Source organism: Notamacropus eugenii, chromosome 7 (genome assembly GCF_028372415.1).
Source record: "Notamacropus eugenii isolate mMacEug1 chromosome 7, mMacEug1.pri_v2, whole genome shotgun sequence".
Lineage (NCBI taxonomy): Eukaryota > Metazoa > Chordata > Mammalia > Diprotodontia > Macropodidae > Notamacropus > Notamacropus eugenii.
The window spans coordinates 135,326,712-135,350,283 of NC_092878.1; the positions used below are offsets into that span (position 1 = coordinate 135,326,712).

General features: G+C 38.7%; 1 protein-coding gene across 2 annotated transcripts in view; it reads right to left on the reverse strand.

Moving 5' to 3' along the window:
- Window positions 1–23,572, reverse strand: part of STPG2 (sperm tail PG-rich repeat containing 2) — a 579,741-nt gene that overhangs the window by 10,481 nt on the left and 545,688 nt on the right. The window contains exon 13 of one of the 2 annotated variants that reach the window (XM_072624685.1): window positions 3,623–3,742. In XM_072624685.1, coding sequence (XP_072480786.1) covers window positions 3,623–3,742 — 120 coding nt within the window. Of the gene's footprint in view, window positions 1–3,593; window positions 3,743–23,572 lie in introns of both variants that reach the window. The other variant, XM_072624686.1, reaches the window with a different exon arrangement.

Sequence of the window (23,572 nt, forward strand, 5' to 3'; positions counted from 1 at the left end):
GAGATATAGAAAGAGGATTGTTGAGGGTCAACCATTTAGACTGGCAGGAGAAAAGTGAGCTCAAGTCCATACCCTGTGACTGGTGTCAGCAAAGTCAAAAAGAGCAAGATGGGTTTAGGACCATCTACATCAAGAAAAGAGTATAGAGTTTCTCATTTGTAACTTGGTAACCTTGGAGAGAGGCCCTTGGACTGAATGATGAGACCCAACTCCACTTACAAAAGGTTGAGAAGTGAGTAGAAGGAGAAGTGAAGGTACAGGTAAGTTGTTTTGTTTGTTGTTATTTTCTCTAAGAGTTTGGCAGTGACTGGAAGAAGGAACTTAAGAAATAATCTAACTAACTATTCTTACAAGATAGGGACTGGTTACGCCAGTCCAGGATGGTGAGCACAGAATGAAGAGGGGTCCAAATATCCAACCCTGGCTTCCACTCACCTGCCTCTTCCCTCTAGCAACGCAATCCCTATCTACTTGTAGGTGGTCCTCTGGGACTTCATCTCCCTTTTGGAGATGATGCTGGCAGAGGCTTGGGGGAGGGCACAGAGAGATGAGTGCCTCCACCAACCCACCTCTACATTGAGGGGTAGGAAGGGGCTGTCAGAAAAGGGTGAATCATTGCAAGCTCTGTGGGGAGGTCCCCAAAATTTCTGAAGAAATTTTGTGACCTCTGAGAGGTCACTTCCGTTAGGGAGGTTCAGTTACACGAATCCAGATTTCCCCAAGATAAGGTGATGGGACTTTATGGCAGCAGCACATAGTATTCCCCTGTAACATAGAGTAAGGAGGTAAACTGAGTCCACAGGTCCTCTGGTATGAGTCTCCTATAGGGTGGGAATGAAGGGGCAACCAAGCAGAGCTAGTGCCCACAGGGGCCCTACTGGGGCCAGACTGTGCTGACTCAATTGTCCCCTATTCCTCTTGTATCCAGGTACTCAGCTCCTCTCTAGCAGCCTAGGCTTAAAGTGGGAAGTACTCAGAGGATAAAAGACATTCAGGGGGCCTGAGTGAATAGTGATGGGGGGTAGGGGACATGACTTTCTCAGCCCAGATGGGGACTGGAATAGATGTAGTCCTCATGTTACCTTCCCAGGTTTGGAGGCAGTGACTTCCTCAGGAGTTCTAAGATTAATTGTGCACCCTCTACTTTTTGACCCTTGTGGGAAAGAACCCCACTTGCCTGACCCTATGCTACTTCTGGGTCTATTTGTCTATTCTGCCTCACTTTAGAAGCCCATATTCCTCTTCTTTCAAGAATAGTCAGTTTCCAAAATACCTAAAGTAGTTAGGCATCATCTTCTAAAAATGGGTCAAGCAGGGGTTGCTTTAACATTAACCAATAGGGGAAAATGCTTCACTCTATGCACATACAAATAAAAAGCAATGTTTTTAAAAAGATATATTTTTTTTAGAAATTAATACTTCATCTCATTTTAGGGAGATAGGTGGGAAAGGAGAAAAAAGGAGGAAAAAAGAGAGGAAAAGGGAGAAATAGAGGAGGAAAAGAAAGAGACTGAGAGAAAAAGATAAAGATGATGGACAAGATGCAGCTAAAGAGGATATGGAAACAGATACAGAGGCAAGGTGGGGGGAGACGAAGATAAGAGGAATATTGGCTCAAGTCTGAAGTCTATTAGCTGCTCCCGCCACAGCCCTTTACTCAAATGGACCACAAGCTTAGCATCAACCACTAGGACCCTCTGAATTCCTGGGTGGCTATCATCAGAGTAAAACTTGCTTTTATGTGCTGAGAAGTTGCTAAGTAATTTCACTTTTATATTTAAATACATATATTTAAAATAAATGTTTGATTTTCCTATGGGATTATGATAAAGGAATAACTTAAGGCTTTTAAAATTTACTTTAGAACGTTAAAAGTATTGATTAACTATATATACCTAGGAAAAACACATTCAAAATTTTCTGATTATCTTTGTTCTTTTATATGAAGCAGTTTCAGTTGAGATTGTTGTGTTCAATTCAACTCAATTCAACAACAAATATTAAGTGCCTAGTATGTGCAAGGCATTGAGAATGGGAAAATAGTCTTTCATTACCTAGAAGAAAAGAAAGAAGGAAGAAAAAAAGGGGAGGAAGGAAGGAAGGAAGGAAGGAAGGAAGGAAGGAAGGAAGGAAGGAAGGAAGGAAGGAAGGAAGGAAGGAAGGAAAGGAGGGAGGGAGGGACAGAGGAGGGAGGGAGGGAAAAAAGGAGGGGGGGAGGTGAGAAATCAATATTTTTTAAGTGCCTGTTATGTTCCAGGCACTATGCTAAGGACTCTATAAATATCATCTCATTTGATTTTTACAACAATCCTGGGAAGTAGAGTCTATTCCTCTCCCTACTTTATAGTTGAGGGAACAAGCAGACAAGTTAAATGATTTGTACGGGGTAGCAGGTCTTCCTGACTCCATGTCTGGCATTCTACCTTCTCTGGCACCAGCTTTTTTATATTATACAGAACATAAAGGACACGTTTTGTGTAAACCTCCATTTCATTGTGTTCTACTATTTTCTTCCATTGAGTAAATCATTCCTTTCCCTTTTCCTACAATCAAATCCACTGGAGATCTATTCAGAAACTTTTGGTATATAGGAAGAGTCGGTGGAAAGGGAAATCTTCTTTATTCTTGTTTCAGTGGATTGCAAATATGAACATCTGTTTCTATTTGAAGTCTGGGGGTTTGTGGTTGAAGAAAGTGATTAGGTAGCAAGAGAAAGTGTATTTCATCGGAAAACCACAAATATATGCTGACGAATACTATGACAATTAAAAGATGATCAAAAATTTTGACAGTGTTAGTTGGGAGCTTCTATCCCACTTACTAATATAAATGAAAACAACATTGGTCAAAGTAAAATTAACACAAAGAAATTCTTCCATAGACAACGTGTCCATGGAACTCCAGGGTTCCAGGAAAGCAATGAAGCCAAGACTTTCCCAATAGAAGGCTGTGGAGGTGCTTCTTGGCGTTTCCTTTGTAGTTTCACTAAGTAGATCAATCATTTGCATGGGCTATTGATCTGTGTATTTTATTACTCAAAGGAAAAAACGGGTAAATAATTTTCTCTTCAGAACTCGGGTGCCTTTTAATTGATACAAACTCATTAGTGCCCTAACCATAAAGGCATTTAATGAGGTGAGTACTGAATGGAAGAGGAATTTCTCCCTGGGATACCACAGGCCAGAGCACATTCCTGTCTTGATGAAATCCCAGGCCTCGACCACTGTCTCAGACATTTCGTGGATCCCAGTGCTCTGACTCTCTCCTCTTTTTCATCTGACAAGGGCATGTCCTCCTGACTTAATGACAATCCTTTCATAATACAACCTCACTTTTGTATAATTATTTCCAAAAAGGCTAGAATGTTGCAAGGACAGGGTTTCCACAGGAACTGACCAAAACAAAGCCACAGGGAGAGGATGGATGTCTTTGTATTGGGAAAGAAGGGCTAGCCAAAAGAAAGTCTGCCAACACCATTTTATTAAAGATGGTCTCCAAGTGACTGATAATCATGCAATTTATGGACTATAGAAAATGAAACAAACGAATCTGAGGCTGCTAATGCAACTACTAAGGGATTCAGCAAGACTCACCAATTTAAAAGCATAGGTTTGCTTCCCACCTGGAACTGTATTTTGCCTTTCTGAGTCGTAGAGACTTTTTCCACCTCACACAATAAGGGATTTGGTAGAGTAGCATTAAAGGTTCCTTTCAGCACAGTGTCTCTGAAAATTGGACTTAGCTGTTGAAAAATCAAACAAAAGAAGAGCTTATGTTAAATATATGTTGCTCAAATTTTGGAAACTGATGTCTAGAAAGATGTCATATAACATACAAGAAAATACAGCAGAGTAATTAAAGTTTTACTGATGCCTTCTCGTCATTACATCACATTAATTTGGGGGACCCTTCATGTTCTCCAGATTTAATCCTTTCTTGTAACAAGTATTTCTGGAAAAAAGTCTTTATAATTAATTCAAAAAATAAAATACTATTAAGTGGGGGAAAAAACAACAAAATCCCAAATACATCTGGCTAGTATAAACCATTCTTCCCGAAAGTCTTCCACCTTACTTCTCTGAGGGGGCTGGTAGGCTTCGTTATCTGTTTTCTTGGGTTATCCATTATTCAGAGTTCAAACTCCTTTCAGTGATTATTATTTTACATTGTTACAGTCATTGTGGTTTTGTTCATTTGATGCTATATCAATTCATATAAACCTTTCCACATTTCTCTGAATTTATCATGTTTCATTTCTTATTGCATAATGCCCCATTACATTGACATAGCACATCTTTTCCAATCATTCTCCAACTGATGGACGCTTACTTTGTTTGTAATTGTTTGGTACCACACAGAGTGTTCCTATGAAGGTTTTAGATTATGTTGGACCTTTGTTATTTGTTTTAATATCCTTGAGGGGCAGCTAGGTTGTACAGTGGATAGAGCACAAGTGCAGGAGTCAGGAGGACCTGAGTTCAAATCTCACCTCAGACACTGGACACTCACTAGCTGTGTGACCTTGGGCAAGTCACTTAACCTCAACTGCCTCATCCTGGGTCATCTCCAGGCATCCTGATGAATATCTGGTTATTGAATTCAGATGACTCTTGAGGAGAAATGAGGCTGGTGACATGCACAGCCCTCCCTCACTCAAAACAAAATCAAATGCAAGTCATGTCATCATTTCTCTGATGGCATGGTCTTCTTCAGCAATGAAGGATGAGCACACAATATCCTTAAGATTTCTATATATAGCAAACCTCTTCAGGTTTTAGGCATGATAGGCTTAGCCAAAGAGTATGGTTACATTACTGCTGTTCTAAACCTATTTTCTGCCAAACTTTTTTCTAGTGTTCTCAGCACTTCTTGTATAAAATGAAATGTTTTCCTAATTAATTTACATTCTTGGGTTCATCAAAGAGTGAGCGCTATTTCTTTTTTCTCTAAGGTTCTACTTGTCTAGCATAGTCAACGAATTTTTCAGTGTTTTGTTCTGTTTTTGTTTTCAAACAGGACAAATTGGTATTGCATTAACCCTATGAATTGATTAGGTAATATTGTCCTTTTGGTTATATTGGAATGATTCAATCACAGTCAAAATTATCTCTCTGGTTATTTAAATCATTATTTCTGAAAACAGTATTGTATAGTTAAATTTAAATGTACTTCTAGGCTAACTCCCAGATTTGGCTAAGGACATTAGAGAATTACAAATCAATGTACTATTTAACATTCAAAGATCAAGGTCTTTGCCAGTTAGACAGAATGGTAAAGGCTTTGAGGAGGAGGTTTGGATTATAATTATAATAATGGATTATAATTTAGCAAGGAAAGAGGCAAAGGGATGGCATCATTTCAGCAATAGAGAATAGCTTGGGGAAAGGCTGAGTGTGGGTATACTTAGGGTACAAAGAGTGACCAGTTTGGCTGGGGTATGGATAAAACAATATGAATGAGTACATAAAGAGACAATGGTACCAAATGATGGAGGGTCTTAGACCTAAGTAAGGAATTCTGAATCTTATTCACGTGGCCATATGGAGACATAAAAACTTTTTGCCCAGAGTAGTAACGCGACCAGTTAGCAGTAGGAAGGATGGTCTTCAGGTTAAAGGGGTGTGAGAAAAGAACACCCCAGTGGAAAACATTGCAATATTCTAGGCAAGTAGCAATGAGGACCTGTACTCAGGCAGTGACAGTGAGAAAAGAGAAATAGGCAAATGTAAAAGATGTTGCAGTAGCAAAATTAATCTGGCTATAAGGAATGAGGGAGAAAAAATCAAAGATAACTATAAGGTATTAATTGTGGGTGACTGGGATCAACAATGGTGCCAAAAATTAAAAGAATTCTAAAAGAAGCCCATTTTGGGGTGGGGGAGAGAATAAGTTTGGTTTTAGACATGTTGGATTTGAAGTATGAGGAGGGTATCTAATTCAATTTAGTAGTAGTTTTCAACCACCTCTTATATATGGAACAATAGATTAGTCCCCAAGAATATTTGCAGAAAAAAGCATCTGCCTTCAAGGAACATACATTCCACTAGAGGAAGACAACATTTAAGTAGATAAATAATTGGAGGGGGAATGGACAAATAATTGAGGAAAGCATTCCTACGGGAAATGACACCTGGGCTGAACCTTGAAGGAAGCTAATGATTATAAAGGTCAAGGGTGAAGAGAGATTATGTTACAGATATGGAGAACAGCCTGTTCAAAAGCATGGAGGTGGGAGATGGATCATCATGTGAAAAGAACAGCAAGTGGGCTAATTTAGAATATGACCAAAAATTATGCCAAATTATGGGAAAGGCAGACTGGAGTTAGACCATAAAGCGTTCTTACATGCCAAACAGAGGAAATTGCATTTTATCCTACATAATGGGAAGAAAATGGAGATGCCTTGTAGGCAGCTAAAGATGTGGGATCAAGCTCAGGAGAAAAACCAGGATTGGAGATCAAGATTTCAGATTCATCAGCATAGGAGGATGTCACAGAAGTTATGGGAATGAATGGTATTGCCAAGAGGAATCCTGCAAGGCAGAAACTATTGATATCCCTGCTTTATAGATGAGGAAACTGAAATTAAGAGAAATTACATGACTTTCCCAAAGTCCCACTAATAAATGTTTGAGACCAGACGAAACTCAGGTCTTCCTGATTCTAAATCTACTTGTCTGTCTAAACCACTGTTTAGCTGCTGTTTCATGTTTTAAGTATTTTTGAATGCATGCCCATATGGCTTTCATATTTTAAGCATTGATTTTGTAGAGGAAGATATATTTGTCCTACTCTGCACATTGCACTTTTTCTAGAAGTGAGCCCTTATAAGGGGAATTCTAGAAATGAAACATATCTAATCCTTCTTTAAGAGATTTTTCCACCACAGGGGCATGATCCAAAGAGTTTAGGAAAAGTTCCCCCAAGACCATACCCAAGTCTACTTGTGCCAAAAGCTGGAGACTCTTGTAAAGAGAGTAATCTGTGGTCTATTACACTTTAATACTGAGGAACTTCAATTCAAAGTCATTGAAGAGATGGGCAGCAAGAAATACATTTTATAAGCTGTCTGACTACTCTGCTAAAAGGCACTTTTTTGCTTTCACTGAACAAACTGAAACATTCTTGAAAAAGAACCATTACAAATGAAAAGAAAACATAGCAACCACCAGAAAAAAAAATAGTTCCTTTTCCATTCAAATTCAATACAGTTATCATTTATTAAAGCATTAGAGGATATGTGTAAGGCATTGCGTACATAAGCTTAATTAGAGCAGAGAGTATGCAGGAAGGTACAGTAAGACATGTATGGATTCATTCCTTTACAAAATCATTAACAAACATATATAATGCTGTTTATGGATGTCAATGACTGAATGGATCAATGGATAGATAAATCAATGGCTTAATGACCTAACGCCAGATTATGGAGACGCCTTGAAAACTACTCAAAGAAGTTTAGATTCATTATGGGATTAAAGGATTCAAAGCTAGAAAGGCATCACGAGATCACAAGATTTGGATCTTAGACCACCAAGTCCAGCTATCTTCTTTTACAGAGGAAAAACCTAAGACCTATAAAGGGTAAGCATCTTGCCCAAGAGCACAAACATTATCAGGACTAGGATTTAAACTTGGACACACTTACTTCAGATCATCCTTACCAGTACAACTCAAAAAATTCATTGAATAAGAGAATGAGATGATGAAAGTAATGTTTTAGCAATATCTATCAGGGTATACATTATTCTCCTGATCGTCATCAGTATCATCATCATAATTATTAAGGGACTATCCTTATCATCACATATCATCATCATCATGTATTGAGGGACTGTTCTCCACATGGAGCATGGAGGTATTGTTGTATGTCTCAAAGAGAGGCAAAATAAACATCTCTAGCCCCTTCTTCTCCTACTTTCTCCAAAGGAAATTTATTTCCTTCCAGGAAGGGAGCAGGAAGTTGGGACCAGAAGCTTGGCTACTGTGCTGTACTGAGAGAAAGAGAGCATTGGGTTAGAATTACTTTTATCTTGTCCCTTAAATATTATTACTCTAGGGGATGTGATTTTTAGGTTCAAGCTAGTTTCTGATCACTGTTTAATTAATAGGGAAATCAGGACTTCAAGCTTTATATTCACGGTTTAACCCCTTTCCCACAAAATACCACTTCCAGAATGCACACACATAATAAACAACTAAGAAATACATTTATCCAAGTCCATGGTGAACAGCAATCAGAGAAAGTATACATAGGAGAATATAAATCAGACAAGACAGAGTAAAGAAGCTAATCTCATTGGGAGCCATGTAAATCAGATCAAGAGAGTGAGAGAGTGAGAGCTAGAGAGCAAGAGCGAGAGAGCCAGAGCCAGAGAGAGAGAGAGACAGAGAGAGACAGAGAGACAGAGAGAATCAGAGAGAGAGACAGAGAGAAGAGAGAGACAGAGAGAGAGACAGACAGACAGACAGAGAGTCAGAGAGAGAGACAGTGAGAAGAGAGAGACAGAGAGAGAGAAAGAGAGACAGTGAGAGAAACCGAGAAAGAGTGGGAGATTCTTAAATCTCCCTCCAGGGAGAGTTCTCCAAAGTCTCTAGCATAGCAAGCTGGGGACAGGGAAGTGATGAGATTGCCAGATCATTCCACTTCTTCCCATAGTCTTTTTCCTCCAGTAACCTGAAGCAAATTTGGCATTGTCCATCTTCACCCTCAAAACTTGAAGCCAGAAGAGTCCTGAAGAGACTCTCAACCTCAAAGAGACCAAAGAAATTCCCTTCTCTCCTATTCTTGCCAACCCTAGATCTTGCTTTTCATAAGGGCAAAGAACACTGATCTTCACTGAGGAGAGAGTCCCATACTAATCAGCTTTAGGACTAGTTATAATAATAATAAAGACAATAATAATATAATTGGCAGTAACATAACACTTTAAGGTTTGCAAAGTTCTTTATAAATATTACACCACCGTATCCTCACAACAACCCTGGGAAGTGTGTTTTCATCCCATTTTACAGATGAGAATACTGATACAGATGTTAAGTAAAACTAATTGATAACAGATCTTTCTTTTATGTGTGAAGTTGTATCTCCAACTGCTTGGTCTAATACCTGATGCAAAGTAAGAACTTAATAAATGTGTATTGACTGACACTAAGTGACCTGTGGCCAGTGCTCGTTTGTTCAAAACCAATACTGGAAGCTGTAAAGGCAGGGATCCTGACATACCCAAGTGAGGCTGCTATCATAGGATCTTTGATCTGATTTTCTAAAAGGAAAGCAACTTGAGGGGTCAACAATCACTTTAATCAAGTACAGGCATCATTCACTTAGCTCAGGGCAAAAAGTCAGCATCCTGAACTTCAGAGAAAATGCAGAGAAATCAAGATCAACAGACATGGCTTCCAATTGTCTGACTGTAAGCAATACATACATCACAGATCAACACTCAGATAACCATCTGACCATATATATATGGTTACCAGAGAGAGAAGCACCAACATCTGAGTTTTCAAAGCCAGGGTGGCTGCCCAGAGTCTTAACTGGCCAAACACTTTCAATCAGTAAGCCCCAAAGTCAAACCTCACTTATACATTTTTTATACATTTTTCAGAGCCAGAGGGTATCACAACTCTTGAGGACCAGTGCCTCATTAGAAAATTAACAAAAGATGCGGGCCTTCCTACAAATCTTCTCTAATCAAACTCCTCTTAATGGGCAGACCCACTAGTGGGTGGGGCAGATCTTCTCATTAAGAAGCAAAATTATATTAACAATCAAAAACGTATTATCAATACAGAAGTGAAAATCAGACATGCTGGCTAGATTGAAAGGTGGCCAAGTACAACAGAAGACTAGTGTTAACCAGTCATTACATGTGTTTCCCCAATCTGTCTCTCCCCTAATGACATAAACTTAAAAGTAAAGCAAAATACATTTTATACAAGGCAATAAAGGGCCTTGTGTATAAATAGAAATCTCTCTCTCACATGTGTATATGTATATATGTGCATATGTATGTATGTATATCTACATATAATTCTATATTATGCATACTTATTAAGTACATATAACATAAAATGTTAAAATATAAAAAAGTTTTAAATATATATATATATACTGTTATACATATTCAGAAGACATAGTATATAATAAAAAAGATGTTATAGAAGGCCTACTATGTGCTGAGCACTGTGCTAAATACTAGAGAAGATGTTGTCTGAGAAGATGTCATTGTTCAGTCCAACTCTTTGTGATCCCATTTGGGGTTTTATTGGCAAAGTTACTGGAATGGTTTGCAATTTCCTTCTTCAGCTCATTAAACAGATGAGGAGACAAAGGCAAACAGGGTTAAGTGACTTGCCCAGGGTCACATAGCTAGTAAGAGTCTGAAGCCAGATTTGATGATGTCTTCCTGACTTCAAGTCTAGCACTCTATCCACTGTGCCACCTAGCTGCCCTTGTAGCTAGAGAAGATGCAAAGTAAGCAACCATGGCCCTTGTCTGGCCCTTGTCTTCATAAACAGTACATAAATATAGCATAATATTAATGACAATCTATATGGTAATATGACCAGATGGTTAGCCTTCTAATAAAGAGGGCAGATTGAAGTCCTTCCCCTGACAGAGGTGAAGTATACAATCACGCATAAACACCCAACCTCTCAGCTTTAAGCAACTCTCCAAGACGCTGCTCCAGATGAAAGGAGGTAAGGTCTTCTAGGTATAGGATGACATTGAACAGAGGAATGAGAAGAACAAAGCAGGACATAGTAGTTCCATATGGCAAGCAGTCAGTTTCATGGTTGCCTAGAGTAGCAGTGTGCAATGTGTACAAAGGAAAAGAAGGCTGGCAATAGACTATGGAGAGCCTTGAATGCCAAGCTAAAGAGTATAGACTTTCTCTAGAAGGCTTCAGGGAGCTACTAAGGGATTTTCAGCAGAGGAGTGATATGATCTACTCTGTAGATGTAGATAAAGCAGCAGTAGTGCTAAAGGGTGTGTGAGGGGTAGCAGGATACCAATTAGGCAACTACATAAAAATTATCTAGTTAGGTGAGGGTAAGAGGTTGTCCTAAGGCTGAGGCTGCAGGAAGAGGAAGTAGAAGATGAGTATGACATTGGGACAAACAGGTCAGAAGAGATTCAAAGGGAAGTGTAAAAGATAAATTCATGTTCCTCATGAACATGAGGAAATGGATGTATTAATGAAGACATGATTGCATGTCTGATACTACCAAGAATTCTCTCTAGAAGATTCCCATTCCATGAGAAGTCCAACATCAAGGAATCATAGTTTTCAGGAAATTCAAATAATACCAGTCATTTTGGGGACTGGTCAGGAGTTCTCTCTACCAATATAGATGAGCAACTTCAAGTCTGAGAGAGTGGTCTGTGTCCCTAGAAGCTAAGTGACTTGCCCAAGGTCATACATCCAATATGCATCAGCAGAGAGACTTGAACCCAAATCCCCTTCATTCTAATGCCAGCTTTATAGTCACCATCATAAACTGCCTCTTAACATAAATATGATCCATGAAAGAACAAGAAGAGCTATTTAAAATGAACATAAATTGTTATTCTGTATTAAGAAATTACTTTTTCCTCTTTCTTTTGAAAGGAAGAGAATAGAAATTGTTTCATGCTTTACACCCAAGCCATATGTGGAATAATGCAGTAAGAATGAAAGCTTTTTTTAATGGCATTAGACTTTATAGCACCCAAACTGGTACCACCATTTCATGAAACACAAAAATGGTTAACATTTTAGTGACATTTTTTAAAAGTTCACAGCATTCAAAAAAAAAAAAATACTGAGTCTAAAGAATGGAAAATGAATAACTCAATAGCCATTTATTGCTTATATTCCCCCTTCTTCCAGATTATCACAGTGAATTAGCCCAGTCTTTGAGAAAAATCTTGGAATCTATAACTTCTTGACAATAGTGGAAACAACATATCTTAGATAAACACAATTCACTTAATACGCTACATTTAGATTTTTATCAAGGTATTTTAATTGATCACGTGATCTGCCATAGGAGCTATTCATTGGGGCATGTATATATAGATATTCCTGGCTGGGTTCCAGTGTGCTGTGTAGACAATTTGGAAGAGCCTGTCACTACCTCTGAAAGGACTTGATTTCATATGATATGAGAGGCTACAAGTGGATCACTGGTTGGCTGTATTGTATTTGTTAAAGGAAGAAATCATTTCTAGCTGGCACTCTATCGACTATGACTTCAGGTAGCAAGATGTGTTTCTGGGAGGGAATGGCAAAGAATAATCCTTCTTTACCTTGATTTCATGGTGACCCCACTATTGCTGACCATACAGAGCTTAGATTTTACAAGAAGGGTTTGTACCAGGGGACCTGTGGCCACTTTGATCTTTTTATGTTTAACCTTTCCTGATATTCAATAAAAACTATCCCCAAGAAGAACATATCCTGAGAAGTTTGTCATCTTGGAAGATCCAGAGGTCGTATCTTTACTTGGAGCTGAAAAGTGGTACTTAATATGATAGTAATCCAAAAGCAACAATGGTTTATAAAAGGCAAGCTTCTGCATTAGAGAAGGAGGCAATAAGAAAGAGAACTGGCCAGGCAGCCTGTTGAACAGTAAGTGGGCATCAGGACTTAGCTAAGACAAGGGGAAATGTAAAATAGCTAATTAATTCAATAAACATTGAAGTCACAGTATTAGACACCAGCCACTCTGACAAGTGTTGGGGTTACAGGAAAAAGCAAACACAGTTGCTTCTTTTCAGGAGCTCACAATCAGCAACCTTTAAAATATTTTTACGTCCTGATAGGCTTAACTACCAGTTTTAATGATCTGAAGAGCATGAGAAAAGTGAACCTAATCCTTCTAATTTGAAGTTAGGCTTTCCTAGCAATGGCCCACAAATATTTGGCTCAGCATACGTTAAAGCAGATACCCTAGAGCACTTCTGGTGATGGTTCCTTTAAGTTAGATGTTCTTAATATTTTTTCTTTTATGCTTTGCCCCATCACAAGACTTTTTTTTCATATAAGAATTGTTTTTGAATAGCTGTCTCTATACCAAATACTCATAACCTCTTTTCTTGGATTGAAAAGCTTTCCAAATAGAGAGATTTAGTAGAGAAAATAAAAATTATGAGGAGACAGGATGAGGTATAGGGATAGCATCCATGTTGTCCTGTTTGCCAAGGAAGCTTTTAGTAAGCCTACAGGAGGGTGAGCTTACATACCAATACTTTTATTTGACTTTAAAAAGCAGTCATTTTAATCCTATGTCCATAGAATATTAAATAAAAAGGAAAAGAAAAAAACAAAGCACAGGAAAGTGGCTTGTCCCAAAACTGTTTCTAACTGAATCCAGTTGAAAGGAATGAGAATGAGATGACCAAAATAAGAGCTAGCATTTAAGTAGCACTTTAGAATTGGCAAAGTACTTTACAGCCATTGTCTGATTTGATCTCCGAAATAGTCTTGTGAGGCTAATTCAAGTTATTTAGATTAAAGGATGATCTAAAGGCAGAGAGCCAAAAGATTACTATCTAAGATTTTTGGTGCTACATACACTTATGTCTAATCACTTTGCTTTATTCAGTTGGAAAGTGCCCCATGTAACTGGATGAGAATGGCTAAGAAATAGGAAAAGGATGCTTCTTTTGTAGCTTTATGTACTTGAAAAAGAGCCAATGGAGGGGAGGAAGCTTCCTTTTCAGAGGGAGTTGCTAAGATCCTTTCAGATATTCATATGGTCTTCTTGCTAGGTGCATCCTCCAAATGTATTTGGAGGGTAAGTGATTTGGAAAAGCTATTAAAAATGGGAACAAAGTGTTAACAGATTATACTAAAAATAGAAGCAGACAGAAGAAATGAAAAAATACAACCAGGTTAAAAAGATTGAGGCTGGTTAGGTGACTGGGTCAGGAGATAAGTGTTAAATTCAGTGTAGACAAAAGCAAAATAATTAGATTGGGAGCCAGGATCCCTGCTAGAGAATCTATGCTAAATGAAAACCATCAAACATTTTGAAAGGGGGAGAAAAGAACGTGAGATTTGGCTGGCAAAGTTATGGAAATCATTATTTCAGGTTTTGTTTTGTTTTAAAAGTAATAATAGCAAGTTATATAGGCTAGGAGTCTGCATATGTAAAACAGTGATATTTTACTGGAACAATGTGTAGAAAATGTCTATGGGAGTATTAGCTCTGAAACAAATGAAAAAAAGACAAAATATAAAAGGATATAAGAATACAGGAAGAATTTACTAGCTCTTACTAGCTCTGTGACCCCAAGAATATCACTCAACTTGAGGCCAGTTTTCTAATTTGCAAAATTAAATGATATCAAGCCTTTCTAGAGCAGCTAAGTGTGGCAGTGGATAGAGTGTTGAGCCTGGAGTCAGGAAGACTCATCTTCCTGAGTTCAAATCTGATCTCAGACAATCTAGCCTGTGTGACCTTGGGCAAGTCATTTAACCCTGTTTGCTTCAGTTTCCTCATCTGTAAAATGAGCTGTAGAAGGAAATGGCAAACCATTCCAGTATCTTCGGCAAGAAAACCCCAAATAGGGTCATAAAGAAGCAGATGTAACTGAAAATGACTAAACAGGGTTTCTTACAACTCGGATAGACTGGCCCCATTGTTTCATTGCCAAATATATTTGCCTAAAAGACTATTTGATGGAGAACTTACATAAAGCAAAATGGTAGCAAAAAAGGCGGGGGGAAACAAGGACACTCTCAAGGTCTCTCTTAATAACTTTGGAATTGATTGCTTGACTCAGGAGGTACTGGCACAGGCCCACCCAGCATGCCGTTCCCTCATCAGAGAAGGTGCTGTCCTCTGTGCACAAAAGGTGTTTTGTAAGCAAAGCAAGATTGCAAGCAAAAGAAGTGCAATATGCACAAGTTTAGAGAATCTGCCTCAAATGTTCACACAGAGTATTTGTGCCTGATCTATCATAGAACCAGGGCAGCTAGGTGGTGCAGTGGATAGAGAGCACCAGTGCAGGAGTCAGGAGGACCTGAGTTCAAATCTCACCTCAGACACTTGACACTCACTAGCTGTGTGACCTTGGGCAAGTCACTCAACCCCATTGCCTCATCCTGGGTCATCTCCAGTCATCCTGATGAATATCAGGTCACTGGGTTCAGGTGACTCTGGAGGAGAAGTGAGGCTGGAGACCTGCACAGCCCTCCCTCACTCAAAACAAAGACAAGCACAAGTCATGTCATTATTTCTCTGATGGCATGGTCTTCTTCGGCAACGAAGGACAAACACACTGTAGAGTCTCCTGTTCACGTATTAGTCTGATCAGCCACAGTGGGAGACACTGGCACTAGACTCTAACATAGTGATGTCATTTTCTCTTCAAGAACAAAGGACAATAACCACAACAAACCCATGATCCTATGAAATCCTATGATCCCTCTTATACAAAGAGGAATGTGTTCCATCTAGATAACAACTATATTTTCTGAAGTCAATAGGATTCCTAACTTCTATATTTTCACAGTTGAAAAGTTCTACACAAAGTCAAGGTAGCAAATGTATTGAAGGTAATTTATTGTTCAACGAGGTACTGAGCAGGTCCTGCACCAAGACTGACAGATAGAATAGCAGGCTTACCTCTTAGGGCTCCATGTGACCCATAATGGCCAACCAGGAGTCTGAAAATCAAGTGGAATGAATCAATGTTCTTATGGTTTGGACCAAAGGAAGGAAACAATGAGACAGAGTTTACTGAATCCAGTGTTTGACCTATCTATCCTGATATGTCATCCTAAAATATGTATAAAAATGAATGAACCGTTATTGAAAACAGCCATGTAGTATGTTCTTTTAAAATATTTTATGGCATATTATTTTTAATAATTTGATTAGAACAACTTTTGTATTTTTATTATTTTAGCTCTAAGTTTAGGTGAAATGATCTAATTTTCAAACAATTGTTTTAAACCACCAAGGGACTGAGTCATAAGGGATCTGAAGGAGGGGAGTTCAGCAGATACCTAATAAAGTGTGGACCTTTCTAAATACCAAATGAGGGTGAGCAAGGAGAACACTGATGATTCCCAGGCTCTATCTGTACTTCCTCATCTCTATAAAAATGTTATGTGAATTAAATACATATTTCAAGGTAAACTTTTATGATTGTATTAGTAAAGAACAGGCCAGCTTTCACAAATGACAGTCAGCTGTAGACCGCATCTTTATCTATACATAATTAATTGAAAAATGTAGAAAATATAAGATCCATTGTGCATAGTATTTACGGTATGATAAGCATGTTGTTACAAGGTAACAATGCATATTACTTGTTGACTATAAAAGAAGCACATAATCTGGTAATGCCTGGCATATATAGGTGCCTAACAAATCCTTATTGACTGACTAAACAAGTTGTTTCCCATAGATAGGTGAAAATCATGTATGGTTCTTTGGAATGTAGAATGAAAGTGACAAGCTGGTCAATGAGACTCTGGTCATTTACATTAGATACAAAACAGGAAATTGTAAGCTAACCAAAGATGCTTGCCCCTGTCAGGGAGAAGATTCAGCTTAGAGTCCAAGTGGAAGAGGAAATTATGAATGGTGAAATCCTAAAAATGTTCCTGTGTGTGGATGGACTGAATTCCAGAAAAAAAGCCTCCTGGATGAGATCCACCAGCACTCAAAGACTGCTTAAGAGATGGCCTGCCCATCCACACAGGAAAACAGAAAGTGAATGAAGAATTCCAATTGCCCAGATTATGATATGCAGTTAGATGGACTACCTATAGATCTCATTCTTCAGTATGTACTATACACACTTGCAGTCTTCGCCAAGCCAATTAGAATGAAAAAGATAGGCAAGGTAGATCCCAGAGTCTTGATGTATTTTTAATCTGGGGGAGATAACATAAAGATGAAAGTTTCACTTCAAGGCTGATGATACATCCCACAGATAATTAGGTGGCATCAGATTAATGGGGTTGGGGATCTAGCAGGCATAAAGGCTAACTGTGATAGCTTTCTCTCTCAAATTTGACATTAGCGGTTTGTTTTTGGTTTGTTTTTTTTTTTTTTTTTGAGCCTCAGTTTTCTTATTTTTAAAAAGGGAGAATAATACTTGCGTTAACTTGAATTGCTTTGAAGATCAAAGGTCGATGTTCATAAAACTGTCACTGCCATTGCTACCAGTATTCTTAAATACATATATAATGCTTGTGGCAGACATACTTGAGCTAAAATGAGTCAAGTTTTGTATCGTGTTGTATGCATGGTCCTTTGTCCGCTGACTAAATATCCCTTTCAGAAAGCAAGGGATTTCACCCTCCTGGAGAACTTAGTTAACCACATAAAGAAGTTTGTCTTTGGAATCAGAGGCTAACATGTAGCATGAGGCATGGCCTATTCACAACCTTTTTTTCATGATTATTCCCACACTATTTGGGGTATAGTCGAAAGAAATTGAATTTGGTGTTATAAGACCTGAGATAGAATCCTAATGTATGCTGGGCAAGTTAGTTAACTTCTCTCCACCTCAGTCTTCTCATCTATAAAATGATATCACCATCTCTGAGGATTCAAATTTGTGGATCATTGAAAGGGCAGTGCAACAAATAGGCCCTGGCATGCTTACAACGATGGATTGCAAGTAAAGTAATAGTATAAAACATGTCATCGAGACATGCATGACTCAGAAAGGAGGCAGGAGGGATGGACGGCTGGAGTGATGTATTGGTACCCATTTATCACTTAGAGGAAGGCTTCCAGGATGGTGAGTGGATGTTAGCCATAGTCAGATATGGATGAAAAGAGATGGATGGCTTGTAACCTGTACCACTGGAGGGAGTGTCCCTCTCACTGAGGTCACAGCTCTATTTAACTACTAAAGTATAAGGGAAATGAAGTATTGGCTCTTGATGGGTAATTCTGTCTCACATTACTTGAGCCTAAGTCATTGCTTCTTACTGTGAATTCACTCTCATATGTACCACTCATTCTCTTTAACCTTCCCTGGGAAGTTCACTCCCAGACAAAATCTTTACCACTTTTTTTGGAAGCTGTTCCTAAGTGTTTTGCCATTAATGTTGTAAGAACTTTTATACAAGTGCCACATACATGTATGCAAAATTTTCAATAAAGACGTAACTTGTTGCCTACCATCTGTGTCTTTGGACTCTCTCAAATCAACCGGGCTTCCCCATAAACCACACTTTTTGCCTCTGAAGGTTATAGGTTAAATATGGTTTGTATCTATATCTACAATGATGTGAATAAAATGATCTTCAACTTCAATTCAAGCAATCAATGGAACAAGATGCATCAGTATAAAGGACACCCTCTGAATCACTCCCACTGGAAATGCAGAAAACAGACAAAATATTCTCAGTTCAAATAATATAATCCGCCTCCATCTTTGATGCAATACCTTACACCTGGGTGGGGAACCTGCATCCTCGAGGTCACATGTGGTGCTCTAGGTCCTCAAGTACAGCCAAGGATTAAATCAAAGGGGAACACTTGAGGAGCTAAAGGGCTACATGTGGCCTCAAGGCTACAGATTCCCTACTCCTACCTTATGCAGGCTTTAAAACTCATGGCACTACTCAGAAAAAGAACATAACTTGCATTTCTAAAGAGGCAGACCCCCAACCCCATTTACCTTATGGCCACTAGATTTATAGTCCCACCCTAGGGACTTGGATTCCCTCTCAAAAGTACTCTGTATGCTACATTTGAGTGCTGTCACTCAAAAACTCAAGCCACTAAATCATTTACAAGGATTCCTGTAAGCTTCATATTGACTTAGAAAACCAAAATTTAATATCATCTATGTTTTATTGTAGGGGCAGCTAGCTAGGTGTCCTGGAATCAGGAAGATTTATCTTCATGAGTTCAGATACGACCTCAGACACTTACTAGCTGTGCGACCCTGAGCAAGTCACTTAATCCTGCTTGCCTCAGTGTCCTCATTTGTAAAATAAGCTGAGGAAGGAAATGGCAGACCACTCCAGTACCTTTGCCAAATGAGGTCGCCAAGAGTCAGACATGACTGAACCACAAAAAAGACAGAAAGAAACGTTTTATCGTATTTTTATTTATTTTGTTAAATATTTCCCAATTACATTTTAATCTGGTTCAGGCCCCCACTGTGTTGTTGCTAGCAGACAGGCCTCGTGTCAGGATTACATCGCCCTATTTCCTTCAGTACATATTGTCAAACTGATATGAACAAGGTCTTCAATGATTAAAATGTGTGGTGTAGTTAGTAGTTTGGAAAATTCATCTTTCTGTCAGGGAAATATAGGGTTTTCCTATTCCAGTAACAGTTCAATAATTTCCCCTGAAATAATTATAAAACAAAATATTCAAACTTCTTTATTCCAATAACTAAAGAGAATAAGATCTTCTTAATTACTTTGGTATCTGCCCCAGTACCTGGTAAAATACTCTGAACATAAAGGATAATTAGAAAATGGTTGCTAAGAGAAAAGAATGAATAATTTCACTGGAAAAAAATAAGGATCTGGAATCACTGTGGCTATTTTAACTTCCTTTAGAAAGAATTAAACTCATTTCTTGAAAAACAAACAATATTGGGAATGGGGAGAGTACTTGCAACAAAATGGGGAAATTGACAATGTATATTAAGATAGATAAGGAAAGTTTAATTGTTTGTTTTCGGGGTGGGGGGAGGATGGCTAGTTTGATTCAGGATTTTCTTTTTACCCACCAAAGTGGAAACTCCGAATTCATGTGAACTGGATAAGAACAAAAATAGAATGCAATTCTGTGATACAAGCAAATCTATAGGTGATAATTAGGATGTTTCAGTTCCAAATAAACTACTTTTACTCCCAAAACACTTAAGGCAGTATTGGGATGTTTTATTTCAGGACTGAATTAATTTCATCCCAAAAAGAAATGATCAAAGCAATACTAGATTCTAAGGCTTTCAACTGAAATTATTTTTCCATCCAGGGACCATGCAATGAAAGTATAGGTTCTAGATAAACGTGGCGAAGTGCTTTAACATAAAGCATTTAGTTGCTGTTCGGTCATTTTCAGGCATGTCTGACTCTTGATGACCCCATTTGGGGTTTTCTTGGCAAAGATACTGAAGTGGTTTGCCATTTTCTTCTCTAGCGCATTTTACAGACGAGGAAACTAAGGATTAAGTGACTTCCCCAGCGTCACACAGTTAGCAAGTGTCTGAGGCCATATTTGAACTCGCAACGAGGAGTCTTCCTCACTTCAGGCCTAGCTGATGTTACGACCCACCTAGCTGCCCTCTTTTGCCTTTACTTTCATTTTCATTGTCAGGTTCATTTTGTATGAACCAGTACCGAATGCTAAAATTAGACAAAGGGGTTCACTTTTCCTCTGACCCAGGAAAGCTTTCAAAATGCATGCCGACACCCTGAACAATCTTTACGTTTCTTCCCTAAAACCTATTTTGAAAGTGATAGGATCACAGTTTCAGGTGAAAAAGAATGAGCTTGTTAACTAAAACTATCCAAGAGCTAGAAAAATATTATAACCTTGATTTGTAAAATTAGAATTAGGTGTCTGGAAACTTCTGACATATGCAGAATTTTGCTAATAAGGAAAAGGAAACATGACAGAACTTTTGAAAGTTGAAACACTACATATTGCCAAGTAAAATTGCCATAGGAAATCATGGGCACTCTCTGTCCCTCCAACCTAAGTACAATTCCCTTTTCTCCTTCAATACCCAGGAAAAATACATATATTCACATAAATAGCTTTCTACATGTATTTTGTGTGTATACATGGTTTTATATGTATATATAGTTACGTATAGTTATATTGTACCTAATAATCAAGATAGACTATTAGAGCTTCAAAAGGATGTTAGAGAATATTCAGCGTTAAATCTCTCATTTTACAAACAAGGAAACTGAAATTAAAGCAAGTGGTACAAGTATAAGTAGCAATTTTTGCATTCCAGGCCAAGTAGGACAAAGATGCCCCCATAGGAGACACTCGGAGTCAGTGAGAGGTGGTTGTTGCTTGTCCCTTGTTTTCCAAGACGTGGGTGAGGGTACTGGCCAGGCATAAAGACATGATCTGGGCGAGGCTGAAGAGTTCACCTAGGCTGTAGCTGCCAAGGAAGAAAGCACAAGGGAATGAGCAGCTGCCATCTGGTAGTTTTCTCCTTCAATTAATTATTTTCCCCTCCTAGGTGCTAAGCTGTGTTTTGTTCTGTTTTATTTTGTTTTCTAAGCTGTGGGAGGGCTGCACATGTAGTCTTTCAGTTCAGTAAGTCAGTCCAGACTTGGTCCTTCTGCCCTGGTTTTGACTCTGTATTCTGGAGTAGGTGTGAATTAAAGCCACTCCTTTGGTAATATAGCTTCAATATAGAACAAAATGCGATACTCAAAAGCAATTCAACACTTAACGAAAAGAAGTTTAGCTAGCCATAGTTGGAGGATATAAAACAAGGGTAGGCACCAAAAATCCCTTGAGTACAGTAACTGAGCAAGCCTTCCTCCTCTGTCTGGGTGGAACCTGGCTTTCCTTGGGGCTGCTTTGTTTTTAGGTATTCAGAAAGTGACTTCAACAATCTAAACTGCTAGTCTCCAACGCCAATTCAAACCTAGGAATGCCACCATACCTTTTCTGGGAAACACCATAGCCAAAAACAACCAACTTCCTAAATTGCATGGGGAAGGTGTTGTGATGTTACTCCTACCATACTCTAACAAGAGAGGAAAGGAATAAGGGATCATTTACCTCTCACCATGACTTCCATGGCTGATATCTCAGTGCTCCCAGTCTGGAGGAGGAAAGGAATTGGTGGAAATTTGGAAATAGAAAGAGCCTTCTGTTTTCCAACTTTGAGACAGAAGGCCCACAGGTCCCTGAGCAGAGAGAAAGACTCTGGGAGTCTGTTGGGGTCCCCTAGACCATTACGGGAACCCCTAACCCGACCCAAGGCTCTTGTCCGGCAAGAGGCCTTGATCTAGTGAGTAATGAAATGAGGCGGGAGACAAGGAGGTGAAGACTCTGTTTATTCCAGCTAGCTCACATGCATATATAGTGTTAATTACGTGAACATTCCTAAGCCTATACATTAAACCTATCACCTAACACCTTTCCTTATATGGGTGTCTTCTCCACTGGACATCCGGAGCTGGACAAAGAACTGCCACGTTGCAAACAAAGACGAGACCCTTCCTCCTGAAATCCATCTAGTTCCACCCCTACTGACAAGCCCCTAGGTTATCTAGGCAGGCTCTCAGTGTGGCGTCCTGCAATGGACAGGGGTCGGCTCTAACTTGTCCCGTTACAGGAGTCTTTGTAGTTAGAAAACGTATAGAAGAGCTGGTACCTCGATCATGGCTCTATCCCCAGCCTCAGAGAATTTCTCCTCCTGTGATATCTGAAACTTTCTGATTTCTGTTTTGGGATAAATGTGTGCACTTGATATTCCATATATGTGTTCACTGTAAAACTGGCATACAGTAGGAAAGGAATGAACCCTTGGGGCACCCCTTCTCTGTTAATGAATCAAGACCTCAGCTGGAACCTAAAAATTATCTTCCCTACATTAAGAACATTTAAGGGAGAAAAATGATAGACAGAATGGCAAGTCCCTGCACCTAACCTCTGGCCTTCCTTCCTGGCAGGAATATAAGCCTCCTTTGGAGAATGGTGGAAAAAGAGATTCTAAAGATATCTACTCTTGCCTCACTGGGAGCCACATCTATACAGACCCAATGATACACATATAGCCTACATGAGGAAAAAAAAGAACAGCACCGACAACATGCACATTCATTTTGCTAAAGGCTCTTTAAAAGACTATGGTCTATTAAAGTAATTCAGCTAGCTAGCCACACACCTTGGATTAAAACAAAGGTTTCCAAACTTAGATCATAAAAGTTTATTTTGCATAAACTTGTCGCTTTAGCTTTTTATCTTTAATACCAAGGCTTTGGACTGGAAAAACAATAAACTTCCTTCCAGCTCTAAATCTGTGCCTCTACGATTAGTAAATACAGACAACAGTGAAAATAATCTGCATTGAGGTATGTTTCATTTTGATTAACCCAACACCTTGCACATAGTAGATCTGTATAAATATTAGCTGTCATTACAATTAATAATAATAATATTAAAATCTAATTAGCCTTATCAAATGCTTAATATGTATTAACATATTAACACATATCAAAGATCCTTAGTGAATGACCATAGATTCTGACCAAAAATAAATACTTAATGACCTCTATATGTAAAACCTTTTGCAAAAAGGAATAAATGTCGAGACATAAGCATGGTGCATGGGACATAGTAGGTCTTATTGGTTGAATGATGGAAAGAAAACACTTGATTGGAAAATATCTTCAGTGTTCTTGGTAGTGAAACATTGGCCAATTTATGAATCACTCCAAATTATAATAAAGCATTTCTGTGTACACTCACGCTTGTTAAATGTCTTACCGGACTGCTTTCATTTCACAAGAGACAGAAATGCTGTCAAACTCAAGCACTTTGTAGTTGAAAATTGTGGCTGTTCTCAGAGGAGCTGCCAGTCCAGGATGAGTAAGGAGCATAGGAT